Here is a 21,984-nt window from a genome sequence, read left to right as displayed (position 1 = left end):
AATGTGAAATCATTTTTCACATGACATGCTAAGCCATAATGTTTAACTCAAAACGCTTAACCACTGTATCTTAAGCGTGTTTTATGAACAGGGTCACTATAATTCAAAGATGGGAGTTTATTTATGTCCATAAACCTTTTTTTAAAAAAACACAATTCTCAAAACTTAAGATGGCCATCCCTTTTTGCCTGCCTTCCCATTGATCAATTCTCATGAAACATGCTTTATTGCAAAGAAAGTGCTTGACATGCAGATTCCATGATTAACAATGGTTTTCACTATAATTCAATGTCTAGAGGGGGAAATTCCTCTCCCCGGGGGGAATTTTAGGGTTCCAGGGGGGGAATTGGGACCACTATTCATCAAAGTATGATGTCCTGTAGATTATGTCTTCTTACACGTTATTAAAAATGTCCCAGAAAAGTGTCATGTTGTCTGCAAAAGCCAGGCCTTTGCTCTCTTTTCCCTCCCTCCCTATCCTAGAAGTTTCAAGCTTCCCATTTAAAGGGGCAACGCAAAGCATGGGAGCTGAGAATGTAAAAGGGGCCATGCTTTGCGTTGCGCCTTTAAATGGGACTAATATAGAAAAAAAATTATATATTATTAATATAATAATAATATTATAATATTTTCAATATTATATGCATATTATTTGGAATGCACCTTTTGAGTTAGACTATCTTGGGAAGGGGGGAATTATATTCTGAACAATGGTGAAAGGAGGGAATGGAGCAAAAAAAGGTTGAGAACCACTGGTCTAGAGTTTATTTATGTCCATAAAGCTTTTTCTTTAAGAATTAGACTATCTTATATAATGTTTTGTTTCTAATATAAAAAATGTCAAGTATAATTAAACAAACACAGTTAAATGTAAACCAGAGCAAAATCAAATATAAATACAAAAAAATCTCTGCACCTCTTTATAAAAGCAAGTGCAAGCTAAAATGCAATGATATGGAAGTAACATATGGCCTATAAATAAATCATTATGAGATTAGGAGATACCTACAATTAAAAGTAACCCAGTCAAAGTTTAATTATTCCTGAGAAAGGAAGTCCCTTGCTGTTAAATTTATCAAAATAACATGTATATATTCCATGCATTACTAACACGCCTAGATGTCAAACATTTACCAGTAATTGTATCCGGCAGATGAACTGTGAATCTAAGCTCCTAGAAAAAAAAAAGCTTTGCTCCCCTGCCTGGATGCTGCCAAACCTGCCTTGAGGCCTGCATATGCAGGTAACCTGTCAGCCTTTTGACAACAGCAAAGCTCCAGCTGGCCTTGTATTGGTCAGTATCTCAAACCAACCTAGGCATATGACCAACATCGACAGTTTTGATATTGGCAAATGTGTCAAGGTTTGCGAATACTGCAACACTGCTTTTCAATAGCGAATTGTCAACACTTTCCTGCCATGGCAGAAAGGTTTAACTACCACCACTCACAGTTCCGGATTTCATCTGCAACATTGTCACTGCCAGCTCCATTCTTCGCAAGCAATTCCTGAAGAACATTCGTAAGTACAAAAGTGTCCTAGGCTTTACCCAAGATGGCACAGCCACAATACCCCGGTTCATTCGTAATCAAGGTGCAAGGCTCAGTTTACCATCTGATGGGCAATTTGCTGTCAGATGAGACCCCAAGGTATGGCCAGCTGTACATTGACACTGACAAGGCCTCTACAGCTCACCTTGGGCGAACATAAAACAGCACACTGGACTGCATCTTGTTGGAGTCACTCACTAACCTAATATTCAATGTTAACTGATACGCTAAAGAGTACTGGCATGTCAGTGAAATCCTTGAGCATGACAATGCTGTCGCATTTGCTGCTGGATGTGCAACAATGGACGTATCACTGTGCTTTCATCACGATCACAGAATGATGAACACTATAGCTCACTTTTGATGCTATAACGTTCCCCATGTCTCTGAAATTGCTGCTGTGTTTGTTACCTTGGATGACTTTCCTCCGGCTGATTGTTGTCTGTTAGTATACCCTAAAGGTGGGCAGTGCCTCAAGTTCTTCTACATGGAGAGTTACAGCAGCAATTTGCTTTACCCTTTGCTACACTTTCATAGTGAGGCTGGATGGAGTCCTGGCATGGCACCTGTTGCAGCCAGGGAAACCAAGATGGCATTTATCTGCCTACACCTGCCATGGACAACTCTATGTTGCCATGAGTCATGTGTGCACACTGGCAAACCTCATGATTCAAGTCATTGATGGACCAAAACAAGGACTGGTCACCCTGGTGTTTACACCAAGAACTCTGTATTTAAAAAAAAGCTTTGTAAAGTTCAAAGATGTAACACTTTGAACGTTTCAATAAGGTCAATTACCGTATTTCTTCGATTGTAAGATGCCATTGATTGTAAGACACACACTGATTTCAGTACCACCAACAGAAAAAAAAACCTTAAGACACACCCGCGATTCTAAGACGCACCCCATTTTTAGAGATGTTTATATGGGGAAAAAAGTGTGTCTTAGAATCGAAGAAATAGGGTAGTTAAGTTTAACTTCGATAGATTTGATTTTTCTCCACGAACAGTATTTGTAGGTAACCAACTTGTTTATAATATATTGCACTGGTCCAATATTTATATTACCAAATGCAAATAACATACCAAAAGTAATATATAGCCATGATTACAAGTAGCCATTGAACCTCATTCTCCATGAATTTCTTCAATCCCCTTTTAAAGCTGTCCACGTTAGCAGAGATCGCTCTATCTTGTAGTAGCAAATTCCATAGTTTAACTATGCGCTATGGGAGGTAATTCCTTTTGTCAATCCTAAATCTACCACCATGCAGTAGAGTTCACTGTTATTTCCCTCAACTGTGAGAAGTGTCCATGCATTCCTCTCTCTGCTTCCTCTATAAATAATTACAAATGTATTAAGTGGTCCTCTCCTCTTATCCCATGACTACTAATTTTTCTCAGGAGTTTTTGCTGAGGAAACTTTGTCAAGAGGCTTTTGAAAATCCAAGTAAATAAAGTACTGGTTCACCACAGTTCACATGCTTGCTAACATGCTCAAATAAATCTTAATATGTTAGTCTGACAGGTCTTCCTCCCTTTGCAAAAATGATGCCAATTCTCCTTTAGGGAGACTTGTCCTTCTAAAAGCTTGATAATTTTATATTAATACTGCTTTTGACCAATTTTCTCAGAACAAAACTAAACTAACGTCTGTAGTTTTCTGGATTCTTTTAAAAATTGGCGTTACATTATCCACTTTCCAGTCCTCTGATACAGAGGCTGATCTTAGGGAAATGTAACATAATTTTATTAGAAGATCAAAAATTTCACATTTGAGTTCTTTAAGGAACTCTTGAAAGGATACCATCTGGACCCAGTTATTTGTTTGTATTCAATTTATCTATAAGCTCTAGAGCTTCAACTCCAATTACCACATTTGCCTCCGGTTCCCTTCCTGAAAATGTCAGTTCAGACATATCTACCCTATATTCTCTGCAGTAATGTATATTGTAGGTCAGGAAAGGTACCACCAAGTCCAAGAGGTAAAGACAGAAGCAAAAAAATATTAAGCTTTTCTACAATCTTCTTATTCTTTGGTACTTCTTTGTCACCATTGTAATCCAACTGTCCAACTGTCTCCTTAGTTGTTTTCCTCCTTCTGATATATTTAAAAAATATTACTGCTGGTCTTAAACGTTATTAGTGATATGCTCCTCAAAATCCATTTTTGCATCCCTTATTGTCTGTTTGCATTTCTTTGGGGCAACTTTGTTTTTGTTTTTCTGTTTGGGCACAATGTCCGTTTTCTGAAGGAATCGTTCTTTTCTCCAATAATTTCATTAATCATTAACAATGCTGGGGACCTCTTGGACTTGGTGGTACCTTTCCTGACCTACAATATACATTACAGCTGAGCGATTATATTGGTTTTGAGTAACCCCCAAGCATTCTTGAGATTTGACCCTCATGACTTTCCCTTTCAACTTCCTTTTTACCAGTCCTATCATGTTTTAGAAGCTTCCTCTTTTGAAGTCAAATGTGATTGTTTGGACTTCATCAGCAATTTTCCCACTGACGTATGATTAAATTTGGTAGCACTGTGCTCAGTTTCCAATTAGCCAACAACACTCACATTTCACATTGAGCCCTGGGCACCATTTAGGATTAAGATCAGGATTGCTCTGCCCCCTTTCTGGTCAGTTCCATAACCATCTGCTCTAGAATATCAAGAAAATGTTATCTGTCTTGACCAGAACACACATTTATCCAGTCAATGTGAGGGCAATTTAAGTGCCCCATTATAACAACACATTCTCATTTGGGTACATCCCTGGCCTTGGTGGTCATTCCAAAATCAGAAGAATAACAACACAAAGAACCCCAACAGTGGGCCTTCTCTATAGGGACACCCATCCTCTGGTAAAAAACTCCCCTGTGCAACTTGAGAGGCAGAAAATGCGGCATCTTTCAAACGCCTCTGAAAAACCTGACTTTTCACCCAGGCTTTTCCTGAATGTAAGTAAACTAATCATGCTACTCCTTAAACAGTTTTTATTACAGCTGTTTTAATGTCCTGTTTTTAATATTACATCTAAATGTATTTTAATATTGTGAACCGCTGAGAATACCACAAAGAAATAAATATTTTCATCTTTCATCTCAGGATCCGGGGGGGGGGGTGGGTCAGAAGGATGTTCCCAGTTCCATATTATTTTGGGACCAGGTATATTCAACCACAGCAAGTCTGTGGAGAAGTCTGCCCCTTTTGAGGTTTCTAATTTGACACCATGCCCATTTAGATGTACAGCAAGCAGGGAACATGTGTCCCTTCAGTTGTTCATGAAGTGCAACTCCTATTAGCCCTAGCCAGCCAGCCTGTGGTGAAGGATGATGGGAATTGCAGTCCAACAATAACTGGAGGACCACGTTTCCCATCCCTGACATACAGAATGACGCTGCCCCAGTATGTCATTTCTTATGGAAGAGCTATAGCACACCAACCAAAGTTCTGAAAGATACCTTAGGCTACCAATTGGCACCGAAGTATCATAGAATAGTAGAGTTGGAAGGGCCTGTAAGGCCATCGAGTCCAACCCCTGCTCAATGCAGAAATACACCTTAAAGTATACCTGACAGATGGGCTGTCCAGCTGCCTCTTGAATGCCTCTAGGGTGGGAGAGCCCACTACCTCCCTTGGTAATTGGTTCCATTGTTGTACTGCTCTAACAGGAAGTTTTTCCTGATTTTCAGCTGGAATCTGGCTTCCTTAACTTTAACTGATTATGCAGTGTGCTGTACTCTGGGAAGATTGAAAAAGGTCCTGGTCCCCCTCTGTGTGACAACCTTTCAAGTACATGAAGAGTGCTATCATGTTTCCCTCAGTCTTCTCTTCTCTAGGCTAAACATGCCCAGTTCTTTCAGTCTCTCCTCATAGGGCTTTGTTTCCAGACCCCTGAGCATCCTCGTTGCCCTCTTCTGAACCCCCTCTAGCTTATCTGCATCCTTCTTGAAGTGTGGTGCCCAGAACTAGACGCACTACTCAATAATTGAATGGTTTGTTATCCTGCTTCCTGACTCCTAGCTGAGCAGAGCAGAGGAGCTGTCCCAGCTGAACTAGAAGCTAGAAAAGGAAGCCAGCTCCCAGAGAGAGTGCGATCAGAGCAAATGAACAGGGAGGGCAAACAGGAGTTTGTCAGGGGGAGTTCGGCAGGGGAGGTCCCTAAATTTATTCATTTTATTCTTCGAGTACAAGGAGCCCCGGTGACAAAGTGTAGGATACAAGCGAGTTAAGCAACTGGACAATAAAAGGTGAGTGAACTTACTTATCTAACTATTTAATTCCCTGAGGTAATCATTTATAATCTAAAATTCATTAACAGCTTCTGAAGCCAAAACAAGGCCACAACGAAGGGTGCTAAATTGCAGAGGAGTAACCACTTACAAACTTACAGTAGAAAGCTAAACAGGGAGGGAATCCAGCAAGAACTTACAGCTCTTGCTGTAAGATTACAGAGTAGTTGAAAAGAATCCCATCTACATATTTTAACTAAGCCCAAGCTATAAGGGAAGGGGAAGCAATTCGTAGCTCTATATTGATAGGAGCCACCGAACAGGATAAGTATTGGAGGTGTCTGCTTAGGAAAAGAAAAAAGTGTACACTAGCTTCAGTTTAGGCCAGGTTTGGGGCCTTGAAGAGCACTCTATATAAACCAAGTGTAAGAATTCAGCTTATCACTTAGCTAAAACAACAACATATACACAGGAAAAAAATAGAATAAAAAAGACTCTCTCCTTGCTAGTTTCAGTTTAGGCTCAGGTCTTAAACCCTAGAGAGCAACCCATTAAGTATAGAAAGTTTAAGTAAGCTTAAGAAAATCCCATACCCATACGGAAATAAGACCACTCTTTGCTAGCTTCATTTTAGGCTCAGCAGGGCGAAGAAGCCAGGGTGGTAAACTCTTCCCTTCCCTACTCAGAGTAAGTAACTTTAAATTAAAACCAACGAAAAACTCTAAGCTCTAAATAAACTCCCTATCTTCTCCCAGTAACAGAGTTCTAGTAAACAAACCTTGTAACAGCAATAATAATAATAATAATAATAATAATAATAATAATAGACAGTTTTGAAGGTAGAATGCCAGCAGGGGTGTGGGGGCTTCCCAGTGTATTGCACTTAGTGCCACATGTATGATCTGCTTGCTGGACAGAAATCATGGGGGTGTGCTCTGGCTCTCAGGGAACATGTTTGAGGTCAAGGTTGCTGACCTGGAGAAGCTAAGAGAGGCAGAGAGGTTGATAGATGAGACCTTCAGGGACCTAACAGCGACGTCCCACTCCTTTGGTGACAACTCCTCTGCAGTCACGGAGAATGAGGGTCTCGAGGAAGGAGGGCATCACTCTGAGGAAGAGGGAAATGATCCCTTACAAGGGACCCATTCCTCAGGAGACGTGCAAATATCCTCTTGCACCGAGTATGTGCCTCCAGGGGGAGGGGGCTTGTGGTAGTGGGAGATTCGATCATTAGACACATAGACAGCTGGGTTTGTGACAGGTGTATAGACTGTATGGTAAATTTCCTGCCTGGTGCGAAGGTTGGGGATATCACACGCCATCTAGATAGCATAGTAGACAGTGCTGGGGTGGAGTCAGTTGTCGTGGTCCATGTTGGTACCAACGATGTGGGGAAATGTAGTTGTGAGGTCCTGGAAGCCAAATTTAGGTTGCTAGGCAGGAAGTTGAAATCCAGGACTACCAAGGTAGCTTTCTCTGAAATGCTACCAGTTCCACGCGTAGGGCCAGATAATCAGGCGCAGCTGAGAAGTCTCAATGTGTGGATTTGTTAGGCACTGGGGAACATTTTGGGACAAGCCGGGCCTGTACGAGAGGGACAGGCTGCAATTGAACCAAAATGGAACCAGACTGTTAAAGGTAGTAGAGCAGCTTTTAAACTAAATCCTGGGAGAAAGCCGACAGGAGCTGGGAAGCATCCAGTTCAGATTAAATCATCTGAAGGAGATGAATCTGAACATGTTTTTGATTGTCCCAATGTAGAAGGGGAGCAAATAGGCCATGAGTACAGGATAGAACATGATAGCCAATCAAAGAGGCTAAAGTGCAACAGGAAAAAAGGGACACGGCAGAGACATCTGGGGAAGGACACAGTGTATAGGTGTTTCTATGCAAATACTAGAAGCCTCCAAGCCAAAATGGGGGAATTGGAGTGCTTGGTTTCAAAGGAGAACCTGGACATAGTGGGCATTACAGAAACCTGGTAGAATGTAGACAACCAGTGGGATATGGTCATCCCTGGATTCAAACTTTACAGGAAAGATAGGGAAGGGCGTACTGGGGGCAGTGTTGCTCTGTACGTCAAAGAGGGAATTATGTCAAGTAGACTAGATTAACTAAATGGGGAAGACTCTTCCACAGAAGTGCTGTGGGTGACAATGCAGGGCCCCAAAACTAATGTAGTGTCAGGAACGTGCTATTGCCCCCACACCAAAATGCTCAGAGTGACCTTGAGATGGAGAATGAAATAAGGGAGGCCTCCAAACGAGGAAGTGTTATAATATTGGGTGGCTTCAATTATCCTCACATTGACTGGACAAATTCATATTCCAGTCATGACAAAGAGGTTAAATTTCTTGATGTCCTAAATGACTATGCCCTGGAACAGTTGGTTATGGAACCGACCAGAGGGGAGGCAACCCTGGACTTAATCCTAAGTGGTGCTACCCACGACCTAATACGAGATGTAAATATTGTTGAACCAATTGGTAACAGTGACCACAGTGCTATCAGATTCAATATATACTTAAGTGGGAAATTGCCCAGGAAATCCAACACATTCACACCTGACTTCAAAAGAGGAAACTTCTCTAAAATGAGGGAACTAGTGAAAAGAAAGTTGAAAAGGGAATTAAGAGGGTTAAATCCCTGGAAAATGCATGGAGCTTACTCAAAAGCACAGTAATAGAAGCTCAACTAAAATGTATTCCACAGGTTAGGAAAGGTAGCAACAAGTCCAAGAGGTCACCAGCATGGCTAACAAGCAGTGTCAAAGAAGCTATTGTAGAAAAGAGGGCTTCCTTCAAAAAATGGAAGTCTTGCCCAAGTGAGGAAAATAAAAGGGAGCACAAGCTTGCACAAAGGAGATGCAAGCAAACAATAAGAGATGCAAAAAAGCATATTGAAGAGCACATCACTAATAATATCAAGTCCAACAATAAAAAAATCTTTAAATATATCAGAAGCAGGAAACCAGCTAGGGAAGCAGTTGAACCGTTGGATGACAATGGAGTTAAGGGACTACTAAAGGAGGACAGGGAAAATGTAGAGAAGCTGAATGAATTCTTTGCATCGGTGTTCACTGTAGAGGATACAGGACAGATGCCTATGCCTGAACTGATGTTTTCAAGAAGGGAGTCTGAGGAACTAAGGCAAATAGTGGTGACAAAAGATGTTCTCCACCTTATTGACAAATTGAAAGCAAATAAATCACCAGGCCCAGATGGCATCCATCCTAGAGTTCTCAAAGAACTCAAATATAAAATTGCGGACCTCCTCACAAAAACAGGCAACATGTTCCTAAGCTCAGCCTCTGTACTATGATTGTGAACCGCCCAGAGAGCTCCGGCTATTGGGCGGTATAGAAATGTAATAAATAAATAAATAAATAAATAATACCAGAGGGTTGGAAGATGGCCAATGTAACACCAATTTTTAAAAAGGGATCCAGGAGAAATTACAGGCCGGTTAACTTGACATCTGTTCCTGGTAAATTAGTTGAAAGCATTATTAAAGACAAAATTAGTAAGCATATAGAAGGGCAGGTCTTGCTGAAGAAGAATCAACACAGCTTCCGCAAAGGCAAGTCCTGTCTCACTAATCTGCTAGAATTCTTTGAGAGTGTCAACAAACATGTAGACAGGGTTGATCCGGTCGACATGGTTTACTTGGATTTCCAAAAGGCTTTTGATGAAGTCCCCCACCAAAGACTCCTGAACAAACTTAGTAGACATGGAATAAGAGAACATGGTCCTCTTATGGATAAGTAACTGGTTAAAGAACAGAAAGCAGAGAGTAGGAATAAATGGCCAATTCTCCCAATGGAGGGAAGTAAATAGTGGGGTCCCAAAGGGATTGGGATCAATTCTTTTCAACTTGTTCATAGATGAACTGGAATTAGGAGTGAGCAGTGAAGTGGCCAAGTTTGCCAATGACACCAAATTATTTAAGGTTGTTAAAACACAAAGGGATTGTTAAGAGCTCCAAAGGGATCTTTTGAAGCTGGGAGAGTGGGCATCCAAATGGCAGATGCAGTTCAATGTAAGCAAGTGTAAGGTGATGCACGTTGGGGCAAAAAAAACCAACTTCAGGTATAACCTAATGGGATCGGAGCTGGCAGTGACCGAACAAGAAAGAGATCTTGGGATTGTGGTGGACAGCTCGATGAAAATATCCACCCAGTGTGCACTGCTGTAAAGAAGGCAAACTCCATGTTAGGCATTATAAGAAAAGGAATTGACAATAAAACAGCCAGTATCATACTGCCCTTATACAAACCTATGGTGCGACCACACTTAGAATACTGTGTACAGTTCTGGTCACCACACCTAAAAAATGATATTATATTACTTGTAAAAGTGCAGAAAAGGGCAACTAAAATGATGAAGGGGCTGGAGCATCTCCCCTATGAGGGAAGGTTACATTAACTGGGATTATTTAGCTTGGAAAAAAGGAGGCTAAGGAGAGACATGATAGAGGCGTATAAAATTATGCATGGTATGGAGAATGTGGATAGGGAGACATTTATCTCCCTCTCTCAAAATACTAGAACCCAGGGTCATCCCATGAAGCTGACTGGTGGGAGATCCAGGACAAATAAAAAGAAATACTTCTTCACACAGTGCGTAGTTAAATTATGGAACTCACTACCACAAGATGTAGTGATGGCCACCAATTTGGATGGCTTTAAAAGGGGGTTGGATAAATTCCTGGAGGCAAAGGCTATCAATGGCTACTAGCCCTGATGGTTGGGTGCTATCTCCAGTATTCGAGGCAGTAAGCTTGTGTGCACCAGTTGCTGGGGAACATGGGTGGGAGGGTGCTGTTGCACCATGTCCTGCTTGTTCATCCCTGGCTGATGGCTGATTGGCCACTGCGTGAACAGAGTGCTGGACGAGATGGACCCTTGGTCTGATCTAGCATTAGGGCACTTCTTATGTTCTTATGGTTTTGTTTGTTTGTTTTGCTGGCAAATGATGTCATGCTTAATAACGTCCACCAAGTATTTTTATTTGTATGGCTTTTGGGGGATACATTTGATACTAAACTGGTTTGATACAGTCGGTTTTCCTATTGATGGAGGGTTAAATACAAGGCAACTTCAGAAAAGCATGTATGAGGAAAGCCACTAATGGAAATATATTTATGGCAAAGACAAATACTGCATATATAGTGTCAAATTTCACTAAACCCAGATTTGGATGGTCTTGAATATTCCATTTCTGGGCAAGGCACTGGAGCATGGGTGGCTTCTCAGCTCCAGGATTTTGGGATGAGGCAGATTATCTGGGTTTATTGCAATCTGGGTTCAGGATTAGTTTTGGGACAGAACACTTTGGTCACTTTGAGTGCTGATCTATGCTGGGAACTGCTGGACAGAGAGAGTGTGTCCCTATTAGTTCTGCTGAACCTCTTGTTGGCTTTCAGTACCATCACAGTATCCTTCTGGACGTGTTTGAGATGGGACTGGGAGGCACTTTTATATAATGGCTTCAGTCCTTCCTGGAGGGGTGGTTTCAGAAGGTGGTGCTGGGGGATTCTTGTTCAATACCGTGGCTATTGGCCTGTGGTGTTTGTCAGGTCCGCCATGCTATTTAACATATACATGAAACCACTGGGAGAGGTTGTCCAGAGTTTTGGGTTTGATGCCACCTGTAAGCTGATATCTCCAACTTTATATCTCCATCTAAATTCAAGGAAGCTCTTCTAGTTCTAAATCGGGGTTTAATGTCAGTAATGGACTAGATGATTAGGATGAATAAACTGAAGCTTAATCCAGACAAGACAGAGGTGATACTGGTTAGTCAGGGAATAGGGATTCAATCTGTGCTGGATGGAGTTACACTTCATCTAAAGACTCAGGATCATAGTTTGGCTGTACTCCTGGACTTGGCCTTGAACTTGGATGCCCAGGTTTCAGTGGTGGCCAGGAGTACATTCGCACAATTGAGGCTAGTGTGCCAACTGTGCCTATTCCTAGAGATGTCTGACCTGGCTACGATCACACATGCCTTAGTTACATCACATTTAGACTACTGTAACATGCTCAACGTAAGGCTGCCTTTGAAAACTCAAAATGTCAGCTGGTCCAGAATGCTGCAGCCAAACTGCTAACCAGTTTCAGGGAGCATGTGCCTCCCTTGTTGCAACAGCTTCCCTAGCAACCCATCTGTATCTGGACACAATTCAAAATGAGCCATCTGTCAAGGATGCTTTCAGGTAGATTCCTGCAATGAGCAGGGGGTTGGACTCGATGCCCTTGTAGGCCCCTTCCAACTCTACTATTCTATGATTCTATGAAAATCCTGGTTATGACCACTAAAGGTACCTAAATGGCTTGGGACCAAGCTACCTGAAAGACTGCCTTCTACTATATGAGCCTGCCAGGGTTTTAAGATCTTTGTGGGAGGGAGGCTTCTCTCAGTACCACCAACATCAGAGGCATTCGGGTGGGAACACAAGAAAGACTTTTTCAGTGGATGTTCTCAGGCTTTAGAACTCCATGCAGAAGGCAGCTAAGTCAGATCCCTTTTTGCTGTCCCTTTGCCAATACGTAGAACATTTTTTATACAAGCAGGCCTTTGCTGTATAAGCAGGTCTGTTTTCATTCTTTTTGTGTTTCTGATTTATTTGTTTTGTGATTGTTTTATGTTTTTAATTTAAATGTTGCTTTTCATTACTGTCTCCTTTAGCGCCTTCCTTGGAAGAAATATTAAATATCAAATAAATAAATAATATTAATACACTGATTTAAACCCTTGCTTAAAAGCTAGGTGTATGTTCTCTAAACACTGAAGTGATTTTTATTTTTATTTTTTTTACAAATTATCTTCCCAAATATTGCCAGGTAACACAATCTACCTAAGACAACATAAAAGCTTGAATCTAAACACTTGCAACATTTTCAGCACTTTAAATTAAGTATACATCAACACACAATTACAGTTCACCTTGCTCTCATTCAGAAACGTGAGTTGGGAGTTATAATTATTCCTTCAACCATTCCACAAGAGGTTTCTCCATTTATCACAATATGCCACAACCTGGATTTTGACTTCTGTACTGAAAGAAATCTAGTCATCTACACCTATTATCTGCCTACTCCTACAATCACATCACATGAGACTAATTTCCTATACAGTAATTACTTCTATGTAAAAAAATATGTATCCATTTTCATACTGTCAGAAGCACAGCAAACAGACATGGTATTTCAGCAAGTTGTCGCTTTTTCTTGTTGAACTATTTATTTATTACATTTCCATGCCACCCAAAAGTCAAGACTAGTTGCACAAGCTTTGATTTATGTTAGTGAAACATACTTAGCACTTGGACACTATGGCCCCGTTCAGACAACAAGCTAAAAACCATGCTGCTTAACCACAAAATGGTTAACAGAATGTATTAACATTATTTTGTTTATTCCATCCATGTGTCAAATCTAAACAGCAAAGGGCTGATTCCATTTCCCTACACTTATCAAGGCCTGATCATAATTTGGAAGTACAGAACATGTTTTACTTGGACTGTGTTTGGGTGGCCAGAAGGGGTGTGGTTTTACCACATTATAATGATCCAATCCTATCACATTTACTCAGAAGTAAGCACCATTGAACTCAATAGGACCTACTCCCAGGTAAGTGTTTATAGGATTGCAGCCTTAATCTTGTATTCTATACAGTTTTTCAAGTGATAAACTACCCCAAGCCTAATAGGTAGTGTAGAATAGGAATACAAAGAAATAAAACAACTATTGACATTAATGGTTAGAGCAGCTCCAAGTTATCCAGTTAGCTAGCTTGTGGATTAGGCAGTTAGATAGCAACATTTTATTTATTTAGGGTGCTTTTAACCACCTTTCAGTCTCACTGGAAAATTCTGAAGGCATAATACACTTACTCAAGTTACCAAAGGTACCAGACACCAACAGAATATACAAACAGCAAAAATAACCTAAGCAGAGTTAAAATAGTCCATAAAAGCAGAAAAAGCACCTTACAATTTAATAAAACACAAAGAGGAACATTTTCACCAGGTAGCAAAAAATTAACAATGGCAGAAATATATCTCTGGAGACAAAGTTCCACAAAAAGCGCATCACTACAGAGAAGGCCCAAGGGCCCAATCCCCAGTTACCACTCATCCCCAAAGGTGGGGGAACCTAAAGAAGGGCCCTCTGAAGAAGAATTCAATGACCCAGCAGTTTGTTGTGGGAGTAGCTAGGGTTTTGGTTTCATTCTTCTTTCTGTTGCCCTGCTCTTCCTCTCCATCACGAAACAAATTCAACAAGCAAAATGCAAATGATTTTCAATGCAAACCAAACTGAAAACATTCCAGCCACAACATAATTCAGGGATTTCTTTTCTTCCACAGATTGCAATGCATATTATATTTTTGGTTGGTTGGTTGAATTCCATGTATTGTCAAAACTATAGTATAAAATTCAGGGCTTTACTTAAAGAAATGCAAGTATTTACAGCCTGACACTAAGCAACCATGGCCAGAAGAATTTCTATAGAACAGCTGTGTTACGACTGAAACATACATCCTCACATAAAAAAAACCCTATTCAACATACTCAAAATCCAAAGTCATCACAAGTTATATGTTTAAAACTCACCGTCTACATAGTTTGGAAAAACTATTGCTTCGAAATTCCCAATAAGAGAAACCATCTTCAGAAGAAGCATTGCTTGGGTCATTGGTTGGATCAGCCAGTTTGTCAACAACTTTCTCAAGCTTTTGGAGGTGGGTGAAGAACATTTGGTTCTAAATCAAACTAACCATAGATCTGGCTAAAGTTTCAAGAAAAATAAGGTGCACTGAATTTCCTACCATGAAAAAAGTAGTGATTCCATTAAGAAGGAACAAGGTCCATGTAAACAGATTCAGGAGGAAAAAATGGCAGTTGTGTTCACTGACATCAAGGCTCATCCAGTTCCTTGAATGAACACTTGTTTTATCATTTCTGGAATGCTTTTAGAAATAGGTTGCGACAAATGAAGACTCCTGCACTAATGTTTTACTTCTTCATTTGGGGTTCTGTATCCTCCTTTGGTCTACTGAAATAACCCAAGGAAAACTATATCCAATAAGGATCCACAGCTAGCAAGTTCTTTTCCAGTAAGGGAGTATTTGTCAAGTTGCCTTTGTCTGAGTTGCAGAGAGGTCCCTCCAACAATATTATATTCAGCACTAAATAAAATTATTCCTTATAAAATGTTAATAATCCATATTTTTCATCCCAAAAGTAGCAAACTTCTTTCCTTTTAAAGAAAAACTTATTGACAAAATTTGAGTTTTGATTTCCCAACAAGAAAGGGTAAGTCCTGAATCATTGAGTAGTTGAGTTTTATATTCCTTTTGGACAGTTGTCTTGTATTTCCAAAAGATAGCATGGTGAAGAGACTTCAAAATCTTTTACATCCTTTATTTGAACCCCATGCAATACTACTGTTTCCATACATTCAAGGAAAAAGCCAACCAATGCCCAAGGAAGAGAGCATGAAATGCCTATTTCATTCAACAATGTACATTTTCATTCAACAATGTACATTAGTGATGCCCAACTAATCACTGCAGAACTCAATACAGAATCAGATGGTATTGCAGCTGTAGCTAAACATTTTTGGTCACCACTCTACAGGTATAACCAAACTCAATTCTGTTCCACCTGAAATTTAGCATGAAGGATCATCAAGCAATTCTGGCATTTCCAAACCACTGGGGACAGAATATTTCAAGAGTAAAAAGAAACAGAGTAATTGATTTAAGTTTTGCTTTCTATGGTACTTTAAAATAAAAGGTAAAATATATTTATAAAAAAAGTTGCCGTACTAACTTTGCTTGGTCAACATACTTCACTTACCAAGCAATCCCATGCATGGAACTTGGGATGTTTAGGAATTCAACACCGGTTAAGCATTTCAAAGCCATTAAGTCCAAATGGTATAATTTCACCAAGAATTTGACATATGTTCATGCCTATAACTTAGTTTTCCCTATACACTCTTCTTGCCCATTTATTTAATGTGGCAAAGAACATGACTTCAACGATATAGTGAGCAGCATACATATTGGACCTCCACAGTTGGATGAACTGGAGGAGACTACTCTCAGTGGATGAACCGGAGGGGACTACTCTCAGTGGAAGAACTGGAGGGGACTACTCTCAGTGTGATCAACTACCTTGGTCATTGCATGCTTCAGATAACCAAAAACAATTACAAAAGTGGCTTTTAGGTGGCAGTTTCAGGAATCCCCAACATCAGATGTTGGATTAATTGGCCCAATGGTATTCCAACAGACAAAAGCTTACTTGAGAAAATACAACTAGTAAGAAATACAATTAAAAGTTTGAAGAAGTTTAATTTATTGAACCTGATCATAAAATTGCTTTCTTACTGCCAAGTTCCCTACAAGATTTAATTTGGCTACCACTCTAACGATAGGTAAAATCTTCACAATGATTAGCCATGATTGTGGTTGTAAATTTACTGGTGTGGTTGTAAGTTTACTGATTCAAAAACTTATTGAATTCAACTCACCCAACATGAGCATGCATATGGGCTATTTTTCATTAGTTGGCTGAACTGAATATATTCATAAGAAGTTCTCCCTGGTGTACTGGCAGATCTCTAAGAGCATAATCCTATGCATGTTTATTCAAAAGAAAGTCCCACTGTGTTCAATATGATTTACTCCCTAGTAAGTGTGTTTTAAGACTGCAGCCTAATTTCATACTCTGTTCAATATATCTCGATGGCTCTAAGGTTCCAAGCTCAGATGAATAGTAGTAATTTAAAAATAGGCATGCACCAACCCAAACCTATCAAAATATGTGTTTGCCCAAGGAAATCACTGTCTGTTCAGAGAATGCATACATACCAAAATGGATTAGAATGGTTCCCAAATAACTGATGCCATATGACCCTAAATACTACACCCGGTAAACTATAAAAACCAGGAAGTTGCATCCAAGAGAAATCCCAACGTGCGTCCACAGGCATTAGGGATTAGAAACGACACATAAGGACCGGAAATTCAAAGTTAAAGTAGTCACCTCCTTCCCAAGAAAAGCTAAAAAGAACCCAACCTATACCATTGAGTCACTTAGCCATCTTTCAAGTAGAAGAGCAAAGAACCTTGGCGCCTTAGAGCACTGACTTTGAGCCTGCCTCACGACAATAAAACAAAACTTCCCCTTTCTGCGAAATAATGTGGAGACATATTGAATGTTTCATGTTTTGCATCAACTCAGATGGCTTGTTGCAAGGCGAAGGTGTCAATGTACTTTCAAAAGCCAGCCCAGAGAAAGAATGAAAGCCTCTCTCTTTTGCCCTCCCAAAAGGGGGCACGGCGTTTGCACCCATTTTTGCACACTCCCCAAACAGCCCACTTTGTGTGCAAGGAGAGAGAATCTGAGCAAGTCGCGGCTGTCAGCGCTGCAACCCACCGTCCGGCACCCACCCTTCCCTTCTCTCCTCGTGGCGAGATCAGAGAGGGTAAGGGGTGGTTGTGGAGTTGGGGGAGGCGGGTAAGAAGAGAAAGAGAGAGAAAGCGCAAGCCAATGGCAACACTTTGCCGTCTCCTCCTTTCAGTCATATTTCCGTCCTCCTCTAACGAAACTGGGGGAGGGCGCCGGGGGTGGAGAGGGGGGGTGGAGAAGAGAGGGAAGCGAGGCAGGTTCGCAATTTGGAAACACAGGCACAGGGCCCCGCCAAGAAAAGGGGGAAGCCAAAAGAAATTGGGGGTGGGGGCGCGCGCAAGGTTTTAGCATTAACACACAAAAAAGAGGGGGGCGGGAGTAAGGAAGGCGGCGAGGAGGAGGGGGAGCACTGGGGTTGTTACCTCGTAGAGTTCCTCGGAAGCCATGCTGGGGCGCCCGCCTGGCCGCCTGCCTCCCAAGGTGGAGTTGGGTGCTGGTTTGAAGACACTTTTGTCTCAGTTGGTGTCTCGTGTGGCCTGTCCTTTTTCTTCTGCTTCTTCCCCCCACCCCCCGTTCTCCTCCTGCTCTTCCTCCTCCTGCTTCTCCTCTTTCTATCTGTGTGTGTGTGTCGCTCCACAGCACTCCTCTCTCTGAATGCCCGTGTGGTGCTGCCTCTGCCTCTGCCTCCCTCCTCCTCCTCCTCCTCTGCTGCTGGTGGTGCTTGTGCGCAGAGCAAGCTGCGCAACGGGGCTCACTCACTCACACTCGCACTCACTCTCGCACACTTTGCTCGCGAGGCGCGGGAGAAGGGGGGAGGAGGAGGAGGAGGCAGCAGCTGCAGCGGCAGCGGCGACGACTCCCCGTACCCGCCGCCGTCACCACCACCACCACTCGGTGTCCCTCCCCTTCCCTGGCTCCGGCGGCTGGTTGAGCCTCCCTCCAGGATCACTAATCGAGCGCAGAGAGCGCGCCACACCGCAGGGCTCCAGCCTCGTCTAGCGCCATCCTCTTCCTCCTCCTCCCCCTCCCCTTCTTTGATCGCCCATTGTCTCCTCAGCTGAGCGGCGGCGCGAGGGGGCGGCGGGGATTGGGCCAATGGCCGCCGGGAGGAAGGGGGAGGAGCGACGAGAGGGGAGGAGGGAACGGAGGAGGAGGAGGGAGAAAGTGGTGATTGGTGGTGGTGGGGACTCGTCTGCCATATGCTTCGTTGGAGGAAGTGGTGGTGGCCGTCGTGAAGGAAGAGCTGGACCCAAGTTCTGAGGAGACTGGGGTCTCCCAAGCCCCTGGAAAGGGCTCCACCCCTATTGAAGCTGTGCTGAAGGGGCAACAGGACCTCCTCTCAGCCCCCAGCCTCATGCAAGCAGACACTCAGGATCTCTTCATCCCTCCAGTTTATCTGCCCACTGGCATTCCAGCCCTGATACCCTTCATTTAGCCATTAGCCTAAACTCTGGTTCAGTCACTTGTCAACTTCCTCTTCCAACTATACTCTTCACAACCTCCACTTTCCTTTTTAGCCTACCCTTAATCACCCCCAATCCAGCTGTGCCATCTCAAACCCATTCCCTGCAAATGATGACCTGGTTTAGCCACCTACATGTTGATCCTTTCCATCTACTCATTTGCCTATCCTTTTTACATTTCTCTTCCATTCATCTCCACCTCTCCATGCTCTTGGTCCTGCAACATCTTTATTCTTTACATTGGCTTATTTTCAACACACCAACAGTTGTCCTCTCCATCTGCATATCTCACCTACTTTCATGCCCATCTATATGCTCTTCCTAGCTACTTGTTTACTCATTCTATTCCCATACACCTACAATCTACCAAAAGTTATACCCATCACTCTCCCCAGTTCTGCATATCCCATTATCTCCATCTGTTCATCAGTCCAGCCTTTCTAGATCCATTATTTTCATCTTCTTTTGCATACTCCCCATCTTTTCCTGTTATCTAGTCACTTTATATTCAATTTAGCCAATCCATTATACATTAACTTGTTCATCTCTTCCTTACCAATATCCCCTACTCATCAACTTCATTTCTTTTTCTGTTAATCGTTCCACTCATCTTTACTTTCATCACTTTCACCTACTTCTGTTGTTGCTGTTTCCCAGTCCCTTGCATTGTCCATCCACTCTATTTGCCAACTATTTGTATACTTAATTTTCATCTATTCATACCTTTTATCTATTTACCCCTCTTCTTTCACTCACATTTCCTATCATATTTTATATAAAGCCTTCAAAATGTGAATTGGCTATGCATGCACTTACCGTTAGTGTGGCTGTTTGCAGAGACTAAATTCTAGTGGAGCATTTGAAAAAGAAATTTCAGGACAATAGTAGTAGAACTCATGAATGGATTCTTAGCAAGTTTCTTCAGCTCCAGCAGAAAAATTGATTATATATTGCCTCTAAAATGACTAACTAAAAGCCTTCCACTCAATTAAGGCAAAAGATAGATTCACAGAATCAGATCTCAGCCAGCTATGTAAGGACAACAATATAGAGATGTTAAAAACTTAAGTTGCTACTCAATCAAGTAAATTTTGTTCAATTAATAGAATTTTAGTTAAAGACTTTTGCATATGAATAAAAACGTTTTCAAGAAAGAAATCACTTTTTATTTTAAGCAGAAAATTTGGGGGGAAAGCAAAAAGCTTTTTCAAGTTTGCCCAGCATAGGTACATTAAACAATATAAAATTTAATATGGATTTACAACACTTGAGTGTAATTCTACAGCCAGGATTTTAGACAAAATAGTTTGTCTATATTTGAAGAATCCATGGATGGACAAAGCTTATTGATAACTAATTTTGCTGCAGTGAATATCTGTTCACAAGAGACTGATATAGCTTTGTTTGGTCAAACTGGGAAATAGTGACTTTGCCTCCTACAAAACAAAAGCGTTGGCAAAGTTATTATCTTGCTCCTCCAACATACTCATGTATATTTGAATTTCACTTTGCAATCCATATGGAATGTTTGCTGCAGCAGGTATAGAAGATTTAGAAATTTCAGCAGTTCCATTGTTTGCTTCTGGACCAGAAACTGCAGTTCAAGAAAAACAGTGCTACATTTTCTTACCTGGAAAAAGCAGTCTAGTCAACCAACACTGCCTTTTGCACTGGAGTAACTAGGTTCATGAGATGCAGCCAGACTGACACAGTTTTAGTTTTTGGTGAGGATCGCAGTGTCTTGAACCTTAAGGTCAAGAACAGTTGCTTCTTTGTACCTTTCGAGATTTCACTTGCTCTCATCCTCTCTCAAGTTAATCAGCAATGCTTTAAATGTTGAAATATATCCTGGATGATTTTCAGAAATTTCCATATTGTTTGATAAATGTACTACAGTAGATACTACAACAACATGAAGTAGCATTTTTGAGCTCCAAACAGCTCAAGACAAGGCTGCAATACTCTAATCACATTCTCCATCAAGTTCCACTCTCATGAAGACAAGTCCTTGCACAACTGGCATCCAAAGTTTGTTCAATAGTATCTTTAACTTTTAGAATATCTAGGATTATACAAATGTAGTTCTATCTTGTGACGATGTCCTGGTGTAGTTTGTTGTCACCAGTTCTGTATTACTAAGAGTAGAACATCTTTTTGTATACTCTGTTGGAAGTGAGCTACAATCTTCACTTGTCAAGCTGCTTGTCAACTGAAGCTATTGAAAGAGCTTTATTAATACTTAGCTGCACATTATTTGTGGCACATCTAACATTTTCACATTTTGACTTCTCGTCTAGAAAACATTTCATGCATTATCAGTGCATTAAGCCATAGGTTTGTCAATTATCTCCCAATGTTCTGCCATCTCTCCAAATCTCACCTTGTTATTTCTCAGCAGTTGGCATAGCCATCTTTTGCTTCATCTAAAGTGTTGCATTGTAGAACTTCCATTTTCTATCTGTCCAAAAACGGATTATCCCAAAGTAACTATGATTCGCTAGAAAGTCAGCTCTCAGGCTAACAGCATCAGCTCTTAGCCATTCTATTCCTCATGAATCTTCACCTTCTGGATATCATACATGTGCTTTTATTTGTTTTGTAATAGTTGTTCTACTTGGATGTTCACTTGAGCAGCATGTATTCTACTAATCTGATGGGCCTTTAGTTCGGAACTATCCATATTACTGGTTTATTGGGTTATTTTCTGCATTTTAGCAGGATTCACTGTATTCTAGATATATGCATTCAATTTAAGCTGCTTAGGAAAGGGTGGTTTTTTGGCAGATTCTTCCATTTCAATATTGACAATTGGATACTTGGTTCTCATACGGTAGGTTAAGCTGGAAACATTCCCAAATAGCTGAATTATATCTTGCAAATAAGGTAGTAAACATGCTCAGTGTCCCTCACATCTGGTGCCACTTCTGACTGAGCCAGCCAAGGTGCTAGCCACACACATACGCACATAGCCACGAGAGTGCAGATTGGTAAAGTGGTTTGCCTGATTAATAAGAACCAACGTTTTGCTTGAACCAGAAAGTTTTAATAAATTATTGAGTCAATCAATCAATGTTACATCCCTAATTAATACCCACAATTGCAGTGAAGCCTTTTGGTATATCCTCTTCTTTATCATCCCTTACTGAAACTAAGCCAAATTACATACCACTGGACACATAATTCTTTCTCTGTGATCTCTGTCTTTCTCCCCTCCTTCTGTTGCCTCCTCCATGTCAACATTTAGATTGTCCTCAGGACAGGGACCTCTCTTTTGTTCTTACAGTGTGAGTTGCCATGTACATTGATGGTACTA

The 21,984-nt window shown here is 41.2% G+C and overlaps 2 protein-coding genes across 3 annotated transcripts in view; one reads left to right on the top strand and one right to left on the bottom strand.

Moving 5' to 3' along the window:
* The window catches only part of LOC134401417 (enoyl-CoA delta isomerase 2-like), a 313,853-nt gene that overhangs the window by 95,917 nt on the left and 195,952 nt on the right, over nt 1-21,984 (top strand). The gene's annotated exons all lie outside the window — the stretch shown is intronic.
* The window catches only part of CDYL (chromodomain Y like), a 231,210-nt gene that overhangs the window by 106,077 nt on the left and 103,149 nt on the right, over nt 1-21,984 (bottom strand). Inside the window, exon 2 of one of the 2 annotated variants that reach the window (XM_063130324.1) lies at nt 17,631-17,764. In XM_063130324.1, the coding sequence (XP_062986394.1) occupies nt 17,631-17,654 (24 nt within the window). In that variant the 5' untranslated portion in view covers nt 17,655-17,764. Of the gene's footprint in view, nt 1-17,630; nt 18,015-21,984 lie in introns of those variants that run through there. The other variant, XM_063130323.1, reaches the window with a different exon arrangement.

Source organism: Elgaria multicarinata, chromosome 7 (assembly GCF_023053635.1).
Source record: "Elgaria multicarinata webbii isolate HBS135686 ecotype San Diego chromosome 7, rElgMul1.1.pri, whole genome shotgun sequence".
Taxonomy (NCBI): domain Eukaryota; kingdom Metazoa; phylum Chordata; class Lepidosauria; order Squamata; family Anguidae; genus Elgaria; species Elgaria multicarinata.
Note: the sequence above shows the minus strand (reverse complement) of the source record. Positions and strands in the feature narration are given on the sequence as shown.